At 41.8% G+C, this 13,424-nt stretch overlaps 3 protein-coding genes across 5 annotated transcripts; all 3 read left to right on the top strand.

Moving 5' to 3' along the window:
* Positions 1–1,086: 1,086 nt before the first annotated feature.
* ppp1r27a (protein phosphatase 1, regulatory subunit 27a) lies at positions 1,087–2,627 on the top strand. Its single transcript, XM_072442528.1, has 3 exons — positions 1,087–1,771; positions 1,848–1,998; positions 2,075–2,627. Exons 1-3 carry the CDS (start codon positions 1,327–1,329, stop codon positions 2,193–2,195), a joined length of 717 nt encoding a protein of 238 aa, XP_072298629.1. The 5' UTR covers positions 1,087–1,326; the 3' UTR covers positions 2,196–2,627.
* A 1,738-nt stretch (positions 2,628–4,365) lies between these two features.
* mcrip1 (MAPK regulated corepressor interacting protein 1) lies at positions 4,366–9,688 on the top strand. Its single transcript, XM_072442529.1, has 5 exons — positions 4,366–4,483; positions 5,592–5,676; positions 5,776–5,894; positions 8,871–8,975; positions 9,062–9,688. The coding sequence occupies exons 2-5, from the start codon at positions 5,669–5,671 to the stop codon at positions 9,124–9,126; spliced, it is 297 nt and encodes a 98-aa protein (XP_072298630.1). The 5' UTR covers positions 4,366–4,483; positions 5,592–5,668; the 3' UTR covers positions 9,127–9,688.
* A 437-nt stretch (positions 9,689–10,125) lies between these two features.
* On the top strand, positions 10,126–12,841 carry alyref (Aly/REF export factor). Of its 3 annotated transcripts, none has more exons than XM_072442530.1 (6): positions 10,126–10,491; positions 11,723–11,878; positions 11,951–12,098; positions 12,170–12,233; positions 12,303–12,498; positions 12,586–12,841. In XM_072442530.1, exons 1-6 carry the CDS (start codon positions 10,240–10,242, stop codon positions 12,598–12,600), a joined length of 831 nt encoding a protein of 276 aa, XP_072298631.1. In that variant the 5' UTR covers positions 10,126–10,239; the 3' UTR covers positions 12,601–12,841. The 3 variants fall into 3 exon arrangements, with proteins under 3 accessions (XP_072298631.1, XP_072298632.1, XP_072298633.1); XM_072442531.1 differs by having other exon boundaries at positions 12,309–12,498; XM_072442532.1 differs by lacking the exon at positions 10,126–10,491 and adding an exon at positions 10,493–11,392.
* Positions 12,842–13,424: the final 583 nt, after the last annotated feature.

Consider the following 13,424-nt stretch of genomic DNA (forward strand, 5'->3'; position numbering starts at 1 on the left):
GTTAAACATCTTCAGAAGCCTTCTGCTCATGTCAAAGGATCTGAGTTTTTTCAAAAGGAAAACTCTGCATTGAGGCTTTTTTTTAGTTCAGCTTACAGCCCAGATGTCTCCCAGGTACTTGTAAGATTTAAAAAATAAATAAATAGACTGCTCTTTAATGACAATTGGAGAAACACTTGTTTTTTCTTTCCAAAATCAATAAGTAGTTCCTGTATTTTGCCTACATTGAGCTGTAGAAAGTGAGAATCACACCAGCTAACAAAGGTGCTAATTTCATTTCTGTAGGCCATGTAATTACCCTGGGAGATGAGGCCCAAAAGGGTAGTGTCATCTGAATTGTTTTTGCATAAAACAAGAATCAAAACTGTGCTTATAGTCGACTGTATATAAAGTAAATAAGAATGCTGATAAGACATTGCCCTGCAGAGCTCCAGTGTGCCAAAATTGTTACAGAACATCCATCACTAAATCTTACAAACTGAGGATAATTTAGGAGATAATCAAAGACCCATGCCAATTTGGTATTGTGCTACTTAACTCCAAAATCAAAAATAATATAGACAGAACTGTCTGTTTTTCCCAGGTTTTAGTATATCATGTGGATCATAAACACCTTCCTGTAAACAGATTATAGTGGTCCTGAACTGATGCAACTTGTTTTCTTACAGTCCTACATTACAGGACCTAAATAAGTCTAAACTAACAGCCCATTTCATGTCAATATAAGTATTTGGAATCTTTTTCTCCATTTACAACAGCAATTCTAAAATGTTATATATAAAAGTTGGACTTCCCCAAAAATGTAATAGATTATGTTATAAACTAAATTGCCACATTGAACAAAACAAACTGTAGTAACCTTGATATTTATCTGTTTGTCACAGCCTCTCAGACATGTACATTCGCAGAGAACATTTTACTTGTCAACATTTATATGGCCAAGGGGTGTTGTCATGTCATGAGCATGTGACCCCCTGGTGGGAGGGTCCTCGTCATGGCCACTCATTTCAAAGCTGAAGTCACTGGATCTCTCCCCTCAAAATAGCCGCAACAGAGGATATTTAGAGACCCCGTCCTGCTTGTCCCATCACTTTTGTGCAACTGCAAACCTACACTCGACACACAAATGGAAGACAAGAGCGTCGGACACACCTTGGATTTAAAAAAAGTATCTGCAATGTTGAGTGAGTAATTCAACGGAACAGCAACCAAACGGACAAAACCAAAAGGATTCTATTATTGGATTGTTTGTGTTTTTGTGCTTGGGATATTCTTTCCCCTCCTGGACATTTACTCATAGGAGGAGGTCTAACCATAACTGCAAGGATGAAGTACAACTACCACATAACTACGCCTTCGTACATCCGGGCTTCTCAGTACACACCAACCTACCACTCTGCCAGCAGCTATACGCCGACGCATTACACGCCGAGTTTAACCACATCGTCCTACAGCTCTTTGACGAAGTATTCGCCAACGCAATACAGCACGACGCACTACATGCCAACCAGCTATTCCTCCAGCTACAAGACTGCTTCTGCCTATGTCCCGTCTTACTCGACCAAGACTTCCACGCGGTACACTTCAACGCGGCGTGCACAAGCGCAAGAGAAGCCAGCACCCGTTATAGTACCGGAGACGCCTGCAAAAAGGACAGTGCACTTTCCCAATGATATCGTCTTCCAAGATATCGTCAGAAGAGGAGATCTGGAGCAAATCGGAAGGTTCATGAGAGCAAGGAAAGTTCGGGTGGATGCGCTGTTTCATTCAGGTATGAAGTCTTGGAATGGGAAATTGTCTGTAGACATTTTTTGTGTGAAGAGGGTTGAACAATGACTTCTGTGCAGGTATGGCAGCATTGCATGAGGCAGTGCTAACGGGGAACCTTGAAGTGGTGAAGTTGCTGGTGAAGTACGGTGCAGATGTTCACCAAAGAGACGAGGATGGTTGGACGCCGTTGCACATGGCATGCAGTGATGGGTATCCGGAAATTGCCAGGTAAAATTTGCACAATCAAGTCAATGAAAAAATGCTTCTAGGTTTTGCAGTAGCTAATGTTATTTTTGTATTGTAGATACCTTTTGGCAATCGGAGCTAGCACTGAGGCAGAGAATCAAAATGGAGAGAAGCCGGCTGATCTTATTGACTCGGAGTGCCAAGAGCTGGCAAAACTGTTTGAAACTGGCTGCGCGTGAAAAGAGACACTTGAAGACATCGTATATTTATAAATGTCACCAAGTCACTGACACTGTAAAGAAAATAACAAATTTTGTTATTTTTGCTTGTTTGAAAAGTATATGTATAAACTTGGGTATTATGTTGGTTGTACTAGTGTAGTTGAAATGATTCTTTTCAAGTGATTCAAATTCCTATGAGTTTCTATTGAATTGATACAAAATTTAAGCCATGTTGTCTTATTGCAAAATGTTTGTCCTTCTGCTGGGCAGGAGGAGGAACACATTACTGACACTTTATTGGTAGCTCAGAAGTAAAAAATAATGCACTTCACCTGCTGTGTACAACTCAACTGTACTGTCAAGAAAGTATTGTCCTTTCAAAGTCTTATGATTTCCAGTGCAATAAATATTTTTGTACGTTTTCATAAATAAAGTCATTTTGATTAAAAATTAACTTAGAATATTTTGTGAATTAAACCAACGTAAACATTTTAAGAGCACTGTGTAACTTTTCTGGTGGCCACCTGTTTGTCTCCATGGAAATGTTATTGCGTTGTCGAGAATGTCCCACAGGCAGGATAACAGATGATCTTTCACCAGAACAGTTACAAAGTGCATCAAATCATAATGTAACAGGGCAGATCGATTTGGGGGATTTATTTTATTTATTTATTCAAATCTTACAATATATGTAAAAAATTATAATAAAGTAGGATTCTGTTTGGAGTGCACAATGTACACATACAGAAGCATTCACATTTGAGAGAAGAGAAACATAAACTGATAAACTAATACAAGAATTTACATTTCATATAAATGTTTAAAGAGATCTATACTAAAGTTACAAAAAGATTTTTTTCTATAAAAAGACTATTAATTTGTGATTTGATTTTGTGCCAACTCAAATTGTCTAGGCCAACTTTTAGCTTGCTAAGAGATGAACTGAAACGGTCCAATTTTTGGAGACAATATTGGCAAAGTAGGACACCTGGAGGCTAATTGGTAAAGTGTCATTAACATATTTATTTTAGTAAGAAACACACAGGAGGGAGGCTAATTGATTGCAATATTTATTTTCGATAAAGAAGCAACAGATGGAAATTACCAGGTGGTACACTATTAACCCTAACCCAAAAGCTGTTTTTATAGTTAAATTCAAGTAGGGACCAAAACAACAACAAGGGTAGGCCCACAATTATATGAATCAGAATCAGAAAAGGTTTATTGCCATTGCAAATGAACAGAATTCACAAACATAGGAACTTGCTTTGGTGATTTGGTGCAACATAAAACAATGAACAATAATAAAACAACCTATATAAAATCAAGAAGGGCATGCATTAAAGTAAAACAATTTAAATCTGATATAGGATCAAAATTATTTAACAGAAATTACAAGTTGGCCACTGTCCAGGATGTACCCCGCCTAAGGCCCGAAGTCACTGGGATAGGCTCCAGTCACCCGCGACCCCAAAAAGGGAACAAGCGGTAGAAAATGGATGGATGGACAATTAAATTTACAGATGTAGTGCAGAAAGTGAACAGTGCAGTGAGTGATTCAATTAGTTCAGGTGACAGGTGTTAAGAAGTGTGCATGAGTCCAACGCTGTAGTCTCTGTTTGTCCCTGGCTGTGGCTCGTACCACACGGTGATGGAGGAGGTGATGGAGGAGGTGATGGAGGAGGTGATGGAGGAGATGAGGATGGACTCAATGATGCTCATGTAGAACTGCACCATCACCTGCGCTGTCAGCTTGGCTTTCCTCAGCTGCCTCAGGAAGTACATCCTCTGCTGGGGCTTCTGGATGAGGGAGCTGATGGTGGGCTCCCACTTGAGGTCCTGAGGGATGGTGATACCTGGGTCATGCTATTTAGTCTGGATCGATAAGTGTTTCTCAAACTGAGGTATTTGTGCAACTGGAGGTAGGCGGGGCCCTCAGTAGTTTGAGCTACTGTATTCATTGTTTAATCTCATAATGGTTTAGTCTCAATAAAGGAATATCTTATCTTATCATGTTAGACTACTTTGTTTAACATTAATTTAGGCCTAATGCAGTCCGGGTTTGTTTATATTGGTAGTTGGTAAGACAAATATTATCTTAGGTGGTACTTTGTATGAAAATGAAAAAGAACCACTGATTTAGATGTCAAAATCATCTTCGTTTTCAGGCCTGGCTTTTCTTTTCCTCTTCCGGGTCTTGTACCGGATATGATTGGTTGGCATTGGCAACGTTTAGCAGGTTTCTCGGTTTTTTGGAGTTTGACACCTGAGCCTCTAAATAAAACAAGCGAATTCGTGGATTGGGGGTACGTTTAATATTTATGCATCACCGTCCTTTACTGTGCATGTTTTAAATTGATAAACTCCATGGCATCGTACACTGAGAGCAGCGGCAGATAAACATTAGCTGCCTAATGCTATGCTAGACAATGTAAAGCATCCGCTAGCTCAACAGCTAGCGTTAAAGCACAGGCTCGAATGTTTGTGTCAGCAAATATATTGTTAGCCCGTGGACATGTAGGTTAATGCTAAATCTTAAAACTCTTACCCTCAAAACGATATATTTATTCGTCATTTGTTTCGTTAGTGACTTGCTGTCCGGTTTACAGGCATTGTTGTCATTGTTTAGCTAGCTATTTTTAGCCTAAAACGTAAACAAATGCATCCTGGTAGCTGTTGTTTAGATCCATGGATTGAAAGATTGCTGTAAAGTCAGCAAATCAAAATGGGTAAAAGGATTCAAAGACGTGCAGTTACATTTACTTGAATAACGTTTCACAAAAAAATGCTTCTTTAGACACCATTCTTATACTCCGAGCTTACTTGAGTAACAGTAAGCAGCTGACTTGACAGTGTAACTGTTCTTTTACCTGAGCAATAGTTTGGGTTACTCTTCCCACTGTAAGGTTCATGTTGACAACATAAAATCATTTGAACCTTTCTGTTTCTGTCAATTAACTTTAACAAATGTTATGTACAGGTAGTTACTATTTCCCCAAATACTGTTTTACTCTCACTTGAGTAATTTAACTTATCACTACTCTATTTTGAAGTATGAAGATCCGATATTAATTGATACTTATTGAGTATTAAATCTCGAATCTTGAGTAATTATCGGGACTAAAATAAAGCACATGTACATGACAAATGGACCTTTTCTTTTATATCTTGAGCTTCATCAGAACTAATGATGATAATTCTAGCATTGTGACAACACAATTTTGAAGTAACTTTACTTTTACATGAATATATTTATTGGGAACTCTACCCACCTCTGAATGGTTTTGCTGAAATTACTCAAACTGAAATTCTACAGTATGGTTAATATTGCTCAATTCAAGCTCTAACTATACAAGTTTACAGAATTTGTATTACTGTGTTTTTGTGTATATTCACACCTCTTTATTTCTGCAGACTTCAACTGTACTCTTTTTATTCCTCTCATCCACCCACCACAAAGGTGCAAAGAGCGAGTACAGTGGGAAAACAGAATGACCAGGTGGGCAAAACCCTATTGTCTTTGAATAATGTGTTAATATTTACACAATAAAAAATGTAAGAAGATACATAATCAACTGTGTATTTTCTGCTTGTGAAGCTCATCTGCTCCCAGGATGGTGAACAGTTACAAGCGGACCTCAAGCCCACGATCTCCGACCAACACTGGTGAACTTTTCACTCCTGCACATGAGGAAAATGTGCGATTCATCTATGATAGTGAGTCGATTACTGAATGTAACAGAATTGCTTTGTGGATTGGGGACAAAAAATACAAATAAATTTGACTGTAAAATAAAGCAGAAGCAGAAAAATGCTCAAATATGATAAGAGCACACTTACTGTAGTAGGGCTGTGCTGTTAATCACATAAATCACTACGGATTATTGCTCTCATCCATTACAAAAATTGTGTGTCTAGTGATCAAGATAAATAACATTAACTCTGAAATGTGTTCAATGCATACATACTGTATATGTTTCTTTGAAAGGAAAAGTTGATCACAGTTTGTACCTTTCTACTTGTAGAGTAGGAGTGCAATTAACCACACATTTTTGATTAGTTGACCAGTTAAACGATGATTTCTATTGTTTACTTTTGAATACATTTTTTCACCAAATAAAAGTTCAAATCTGATGACTGAAGGCTTCTACATCAGCCCCAGGCTCCTTAAGTCCTGCACAGATGAACTGTGTGGAGTTATGGAGCATGTCTTCAACATGAGCCTGAAGCTGAGGGTGGTACCACAGGTCTGGAAGACCTCCTGTCTGGTACCTGTGCCTAAGACACTGCGCCCCAAAGACCTCAACAGCTTCAGGCCAGTGGTTCTCACGTCCCACCTGATGAAGACACTGGAGCGGCTGGTCCTGGACCACCTCCGCTCCACAGTGAGCTCAGCCATGGACCCGCTGCAGTTTGCATACCGGCCTGGCATCGGAGTGGAGGACGCCGCCATCTCCCTGCTGCACCGCTCTCTCTCTCACCTGGAAAAGCCTGGCAGCTCTGTGAGGATCCTGTTCTTTGATCTTTCCAGCGCCTTCAACACCATCCAGCCGCTGCTCCTGAGGGACAAGCTGGAGACAGCTGGTGTGGAGTATGACCTGGCAGAGTGGATCCTGGACTACCTCACAGACCGACCCCAGTTTGTGAGAGCAAGGGACTGTGTGTCTGATACTCGGACCTGCAGTGTGGGGGCGCCCCAGGGCACTGTCCTCGCGCCCTTTCTCTTCACCCTTTACACTGCAGACTTCAGACATGACACGGACAGCTGTGTCCTGCAGAAGTTCTCTGACGACTCTGCCATCATAGGACTCATCACGGACGACGATGATGCGGAGTACAGGGGACTAGCGCAGGACTTTGTGGACTGGTGTCAGCGGAACCACCTCCTCATCAACGCGGGGAAGACCAAGGAGATGGTGGTGGACTTCCGCAGACGCCACCCCACTGCCCCCTCACCAGTGAACATCCAGGGACGGGACATTGACTCATACAAGTACCTGGGTGTTCATCTGAACCACAAACTGGACTGGACTCATAACACAGACGCACTGTACAGGAAGAGCCAGAGTTGGCTCTTCCTCCTGAGGAGACTCAGGTCTTTTGGAGTGACAGGGCCACTCCTGAAGACCTTCTACGACTCTGTGGTGGCATCAGCTCCTGTAGGTGTGGCCTGCTGGAGCAGCAGCATCACAGAGAGGGAGAGGAAGAGGCTGGACAGAGTCATCAAGAAGTCCAGCTCCGTCCTGGGCTGTGCTCTGGACTCGGTGCAGGAGGTGGGGGACAGGAGGGTCCTGGCTAGATTCACATCTATGCTTGACCATGAGTGTCACCCCCTGCAGGACACTCTGTCCGCTCTGGAGAGCAGCTTCAGTGAGAGACTGATCCACCCTCGCTGTGTGAAGGAAAGGTTTCGCAGGTCTTTCCTTCCTGCTGCTGTCAGACTTTATAACAAACACTGTTAGTCCTACTGTGCAATTACTGTCGTGATTCATGTGCAATTACTGTACAATTACTATGCAATTCATGTGCAACTACTGTCGTGACACATATTCATGTGCAATTACTGTCGTGATCACATGCAATGGTATTTATTTATTTATTTTTATCTTTATTATTTTTCCCCTCCATCCCTTGTTGGGAAATGGGAAGTTTTGTCTATAAGAGTTTGTATTTATAAGAGATCTTCTACTGAGAGTGTTTTTCAAACTTCCTATAAGTGATCTGTTCTTTTCTTCTGTATCTACCTCTGTATCTTCCTGCGTTGCATCAATGAAATTTCCCCATGTGGGACAATAAAGGAATATCTTATCTTATCTTATGGATGAAAATCATACATAGTTTATTCATTTAGATTTACTGTCACTGTCTTTGGAAAAAGGTATTTCTGTATGTGTTTTTGAGTTGGTATAATCCAGACAACAATTATGATGATCAAAGGACGACTAAAGTTATTTTCTTTATAGTCACAGTTGATTAATTGTTGCAGCCTATTCAGGTAGATTTGTCACCAACTTTCATTTCATCTGTTTGTTCGCTTCATTTTAGACGCGCCGATGCCCCACCTTGTCTCTAAGCAAATAATCGTTGGAATAATTCTGATTTAGATTATGATTTAAATTACAGCGATTATTATTATTTTTATCTTTTTGTTGCGATTAGCTTTTTCCTCGTATGGAAATTAGACTGGATAGTGTTCAACAATGTGTCTTGTAGATTATATATTGATCATTGCTACAACAATTTTACGTAAATATGATCTTGATGGGTCGAGTTGCGACGAGTTGGCCACTGTCCAGGGTGTACTAAGGCCCAAAGTCACTGGGATAGGCTCCAGTCACCCGCGACCCCGAAAGGGAACAAGCGGTAGAAAATGGATGGATGGATGGATGGATGGATGGTCTGGATGGACCGTATCCTCCTGCCTGGGCCACTCCCCTCAGGCATGAGGCTACGCTCCCTCCGAACCAGAACCTCATGCCACGAGAACAGTTTCTTTCCCTCTGCCGTTGGACTCATGAACACTTCTTAAACACCAAAGCAAGTCCTTATTTTGTGTATTCTGTTCATTGTCAATGACAACAAAGCTTTTCTGATATGATTTAAATATTATTTTCAAGTATGACCAACTATAGTCGGAACAAACTTTCAGTGAACTGTCAAGATTTACCTTTTTGTTTTGTTTTATTTTAACAGCTTGGCAGTGTGTGCTCAGAGATATTCGATCAACGCAAAATAGTGAGCGCAATGACCGTGGACCACAAGAATATGTTGAGAAGAATCCAAACCCAAATCTGCATTGTGAGTTAATGTATGGTTATCTGTAATTGTTAAGTAATGTTTACTTGGTGGTCTATAATCATACCTATTTTCACTCCTTGTTTTAGCTTTTACACCAGTGGACCTGAGCGATCTTAAGAAACGCAACACACAGGATTCCAAGAAATCCTAGTCCCATGATGTTTGAGAAGCTTTGCCCGATTCCCCCCATTTTTTCTAGAATTTGACCTCCATCAGCCTTTGTCATCCAGAAAGTCAGCCCTCTTGGTCATCCAGAAAGTCAGTATCTCTGGATCTCCCCTGCCCAGTCTGAAAAAATGTGGATCATAAGGATTAACATCCTGTTTTATTTTATTTCCCAAAGCCATGTGCATTGTTTTTAACGGATTATCGGATGTTGAACAGCAAGCTTACGTCGCAACAGGACAAGACTGCCGTTTAAACATCTACTTTTGCTACTCTGATGACCTTGGAAGAAATACAAAGGGCTGACTTTTTTGGTTTTTTGAACATTAGTTTGTTGCATATTTAAAAGGCCATGTTGGATATTTTAAAGGCCACATTGGATATCAGAATTTTTTGAAGCCAAATCCATTCTAAAAGGCCAATGTTTTTATTATAAACTTTTTCTTGATGCTTAAATTGACTTTTATTTACTAGAGTTTACTGTCTGAGTATCCCACCTTTGGTTTATAACCCCTTGGAACAGGATTGAATAAACATTTTTACACTAACCCTGTTGATGTTCATTGTAGATTAATTAAAAACACCAAAAGATGCTGTGACATAAAGTACATATTCCATTGTAAAATATATATCAGATATTATTTAATTGGAAATAAATTCTAGATAAGAAACATGCCCTCTACACCTTTGCCGTTCTATATCACAGTGAGCTAATAATACGTTTTGCATTACCAATAGTCTTCTTCTTTGGTATTTTATGGCTGTTGCTTTACCAATAGTCAACTAGAAACCATGTGATACGTGCTTTACTATACCGTCACTCAATCATACAGAACTACGGTAACTAATAGTGACTGCTATTCTTCTCATTTAGACTTTACTTAGTAATTCGTCACTCAAACTGAAACACCAAAGCAGCTGCATTGCGTAGTGACGTCACATGTGCGTCTTACGTAATGGTCCGTCCCTATATAAAGCCCTGCGCCAGTGGTTTTCTTTGTAGTGCGATTGCAGTCTGAAGAGCGTCGAGCCACCGAAGTAGAGGAAGGGACCAATAGAGATAACTTCTTTTTAAGTTTAGCTTTGTTTGGCAGCAATAATGGCGGATAAGATGGATATGTCTTTAGACGACATTATCAAGCAGAACAGGAGAGGTGGAGGAGGAGGACGCGGAGGCAGAGGCCGTGGCCGCGGAGGCTCTGGTGGCGGCCGTGGCGTTGGCCGTCTTGGAGGTGGTGGTGGTGGCGGCGGCGGCGGAGGAGGATTTGGAGGCCGAGGTGGCGGATCCGGGCCCATGAGGAGCCGACAGAATCTGAGCCGCGCCCGCGGCAGACCAACGCCTTATAGCAGGGTATGAAAAGTAAAGGAATGGGCAGATTATGGAAAACCCATTGGCAAACCTCAATGCCTGGGCTAAGTGCTTCTGTTCTCCGGTAGGCTCGCTACCTGTAGCCAGCTTGCTGGTTATGCCAATATGTCACTAACTGCCCGAGCCATCTCCACTGAGGGCCACTAGAAAATTGAGCAATAACGAAATTGTTTGAATTGTCTGCCCTTCCACCACAACATCCGAGCTACGTCGTTTGAGAGGGGCCTTCGAGGAGGTCAATGCTAACCATGCGGCTAACTACGCTAGCTAAAGTTGGGACGCGGAGGCCTTCACAGCGCCATTTTGAAGCCAGCTTTTGAATTAAAGATAGCCGACCATGAGCACTAGCCATGTTTTTTTTTTTTTTTGGTTTTCTACCCGTCTCGATTTGGTTACGAGACCCCTTCATCAACCATGTGCTTTTTACACTGCCTTTGGAGAGTTTTTTGTTATCTCGGTGAAACGACCAAGAGGCCCTTTGTTCCGGAGTGGAGGGCGCGTTTCACAATATTTTGGCTTTTCACCTTCAGTTTTACGCAAGGATCTATGCGTGGACTTCAACTACGTCATAGCTTTCACATAAGGCCTTTTTCCCCAATTGGGTTTCAGCCGAGCACTTCTGTTAAATAACAAAGGGCCTGCCAAAATGGCGTGTTCTCAAAATGGACGCGGAGATAATCCACGCATAGCTGGCAGTGTACTAGTTCCCCTCATCTGTTCTATGGACATTTCTCCACCATGGCCCCCTTTGGCTTTGGAATGGACTGTGGTCGGGGAAAGAGCCCGGTGCACCGCTGGATACAACGCTGATCTGACGGGACGCCCTGTACCTGGGGATCAGTTCTGGAGGGCCTTTGTTGGAGGCGCTGATTGCAAGAGTACAGTGAGGATTGTTGTTAGCTGGGTGGGAATATTCGGGCCTTTCTGACAAGTATGGGTTAGCCTGGATCTTTAATAGAATAGAATAGACATTAATATTGAGCCATGTATGTACAAAGTTACCCCCTTTGTAGTTATGTATGTGTTCCCCGTTTGTCACTTGTTGTGATGGGGTGGGCAGGGAATATTTCGAGTTTGTCTTTGGGATCTGAATGTGCACCCTGGTCCTGTTGGATGTGGAGCCCCTGCTTGCCCCAACACCCAGCCATGTGGACAATGACAGGGACAAAGGGATCCTGAAGTCAGCAGGTGCGTTCTCTTTCATCTGTTGCAGCCGAAACAGCTTCCAGATAAGTGGCAGCACGACATGTATGACAACAGCTTTGGCGGCTTCAATGGCGCTGCCGGAGGCGGAGGTGCTGGCGTTGAAACGGGAGGGAAACTTCTGGTCTCCAACCTCGACTTCGGTGTGTCAGACGCAGACATTCAGGTAAATTTGTCACTGAGAATTTACTTGAACGTATATGGGTGTACTAATGAGTTTGTTTTTTTTTCTCAAAAGGAACTGTTTGCGGAATTTGGAACGTTAAAAAAAGCTGCAGTCCACTACGACCGGTCAGGAAGAAGCTTGGGAACAGCAGACGTTCACTTTGAAAGGAGGGCAGATGCTTTGAAGGCAATGAAGCAGTACAACGGAATCCCACTTGACGGTAGGCGTGGCAGGCAAAAAATAAACTTGCTTAAGTGGTTTCTGTTTGCTAAAGACTTTTGTTCCTCACAGGCCGACCCATGAACATACAGCTCGTCACGTCACAGATTGATACACAGAGGCGACCTATGCAGAGGTAGGTTGATGTCGTAAGACCTGTCAACGCGTCTAGACTTGGTTATTGCAATTTTTTTGTTTTTCTTAGTGTCAGTCGCGGTGGTGGCGGAGGAATAATGAACAGAAGTCGTGGCAGTTTTGGTGGCATGCAAAACAGACGAGGAGGCCGAGGTGCCAGTGGCCCCAGAGGACGGGGGAGGGGCGGACGTGGCGGTGGTGGACCTAACAAGCAACAGTTGTCCGCAGAAGAACTTGATGCTCAGTTAGATGCCTACAATGCCAGAGTAAGTTTTGAATGGGCATCTCATTTGCCCTGTGATAAATGAATGAATAAATAAATGAGAGGCTGACTCCTATTTATGTCTTTGCAGATGGACACGAGTTAAGCAGTGCTTCTCCTGGTGGTCGTCCCCTCTCTGCACGACGGGACGCTTGTTAAAATGTGCAGATTATTTTACACATGGTTGTCTGGTGTGATTGCAATTGTTCCGACTTCTTCTTTTAAATGCTCCAAAGTGTTTTTTACCAGTATTTTTGTTTCTCATGTTTTGGCAGTAGGTAATTTGAAGCTCAATTATCCCTCGACCTGTAGTGAAAGTCTTGTAATAAAACCTGCTGAATTGCCAATTCTTTGTCTGTGTTTTTAATAAAACAATGCTGGGGTCCACCCCATTCAAATGTGCTGCATTTGTCATAAGTAAAATGGTGACCAGAATTTAGGGCGTTAAATTATTTACAGGTTGAAGGAGATCTGTGTCGTTCACATGCAAGCGACTAGAGTAGTACTGTAAAAAGCTGCATGAACTTGCCTTAAATATGTAGCTCATTTGTACCATAAGGCACTGTTATAATACTAAACTAGATTTATTTTTTTACCTCCATTGCCAGTGTTGGGAAGAAAATACAATTCAAAGTATAGTGGTTCAAAACATGATGTACTTGAACTGCACAGAATTGGTAAGGGAAAAATAAAACTGGTCTTGTATAATCAGTGATCAATGAAGACCAAACATTGAAACAAAGCCGTTTTTAATCCTATCATAATTGTGTACCCTCGTACATAACGAGCACTTTTCGCGAAACTGACCCACTAGTTCAGGTGCTCCATTCAATAATTCTTAAAGGGGAATTAGCCGAGTCTCGCCAAAATAAATTAATGAACACAAAGCTGAGTGTGTGTAAATGTAATCAATAATGAATTATTCCCCTC

The sequence above is a fragment of the Eucyclogobius newberryi genome, unplaced genomic scaffold, assembly GCF_026437365.1.
Source record: "Eucyclogobius newberryi isolate DKJ021-1_F unplaced genomic scaffold, fEucNew1.0.hap1 SCAF_13, whole genome shotgun sequence".
Classification (NCBI taxonomy): Eukaryota; Metazoa; Chordata; class Actinopteri; order Gobiiformes; family Gobiidae; genus Eucyclogobius; species Eucyclogobius newberryi.